The sequence below is a fragment of the Cynoglossus semilaevis genome, chromosome 14 (assembly GCF_000523025.1).
Source record: "Cynoglossus semilaevis isolate Cse_v1.0 chromosome 14, Cse_v1.0, whole genome shotgun sequence".
Taxonomy (NCBI): domain Eukaryota; kingdom Metazoa; phylum Chordata; class Actinopteri; order Pleuronectiformes; family Cynoglossidae; genus Cynoglossus; species Cynoglossus semilaevis.
This window is the reverse complement of record NC_024320.1, coordinates 12,942,578-12,943,922: the sequence shown is the minus strand read 5'-3', so window position 1 is coordinate 12,943,922 and position 1,345 is coordinate 12,942,578. Positions and strand designations below refer to the sequence as shown.

At 42.9% G+C, this 1,345-nt stretch overlaps 1 protein-coding gene across 10 annotated transcripts in view; it reads left to right on the top strand.

Annotated features, from left to right (window-relative positions):
* Positions 1-1,345, top strand: part of LOC103389685 (R3H domain-containing protein 1) — a 40,757-nt gene that overhangs the window by 36,011 nt on the left and 3,401 nt on the right. For all 10 annotated transcript variants that reach the window (XM_025062829.1, XM_008325207.3, XM_025062831.1 and 7 more), the window contains 2 exons: positions 210-334; positions 842-1,026. In XM_025062829.1, coding sequence (XP_024918597.1) covers positions 210-334; positions 842-1,026 — 310 coding nt within the window. The remainder of the gene's footprint in view (positions 1-209; positions 335-841; positions 1,027-1,345) is intronic.

Here is a 1,345-nt window from a genome sequence, read left to right as displayed (position 1 = left end):
TATTTTACATTCAGTACCTGAGCCGCAGCATCGGGACCTCAAAGATGTTTATTATAGACAGTGATTAATGATGCTAACATGACTGATCGTCTTCTATCATTGTTAGAAATCAACCAGATTGAAAAATAACAGTCGCTGTTGTTGGAGACTGCGGTTTGTAAACAAACAATCTCTCCGTGTGTCTGTTTTCTCGCTGCTTCTGTTTTCAGCTCCACACTGAGTTTCCTTCCTACCCCGATGATGGAGCAGCTCCAGTTTTCTCAGACCTCATCTCCCTGTTTCTCACAACAGCAGCAGTTGCAGCAGCAGCAGCACTCGGCTCAGCAGTACACAGGTAACACCCTGTGGTGACACTCAAATAAGGAGTTTTGTGGCGTCAGTACTGATATGATATCAGATGTTGTAAAACTTTATATTCTGAGCTTGAAAACGCATGGAATTGATAAAGAAAATAGAACCAAGAAAGGAGCCCTGAGGAACTCCACATGGAGTTAACCATCAGACAGAGAGAAGCACCAGTACTGATTAACAGTACTCTAATGTAGTGGGTTGTAAAGTACTTCTCAAATAGTGAGGTGAAGTGAGGACATAAGTGTACCACTGCTGTAATGCTTGAATGATAACAAGCCTCCAATCACTAGGTGGCAGCAACTCATACAGTGGTTTGTTCAGATAAAAATCTACATGTTATCAGGTTCTCAAGAGTATTTCAATCGTGGAGGTGTGGGTTGGCAGGAGGGGGTGAAAACATTTCTGTCCTTAAGGGGGGGCATAACAGAAAAAAATTGAGAACCACTGAGTTGAAAGAAAAGAAACAAACAAATGGACTGTGTGTGTTCAGGACTGCTGCATCCACCGCCTGGTGGTGGTGTGGTGATGTTGCAGATGACTCCGGCCCCTCCTCAGCAGCAGCCGGGGCCCAGGGCCCTGTCCCCCTGCCAGAGGAAACAGCCTGGCTACAAACACCCAGGCTCTGAGCAGCAGCGTGACAGGAGACCCACTGAGTTACCTCCAGACATCACACAGGTACAAACACAACTTCACTCTTACACTCACACCACCACCAGGTGGAAGTGTTGTGAAGTTCCATTATTTCAGAATGTCCTATTACCCATTTCTTTTTAGATTTTTACTGCCTTTTGTCCTATTGTTTGCTCTTCATTAGACTGAATGAAATATAATATATTTTTTTCATCTGGTTACAGTAGATTTTTGTATAAAATAACTACATGCAGCCTTTTTCTTAGCTAACTAGCTTCTAGATTCCGTTCAGTGAGTTAATAAAAAACCAAGGAGTGGTTCTATGTTTTTATGTTGTTAAAATGAAGTGTTTTTGCTCTTTCCC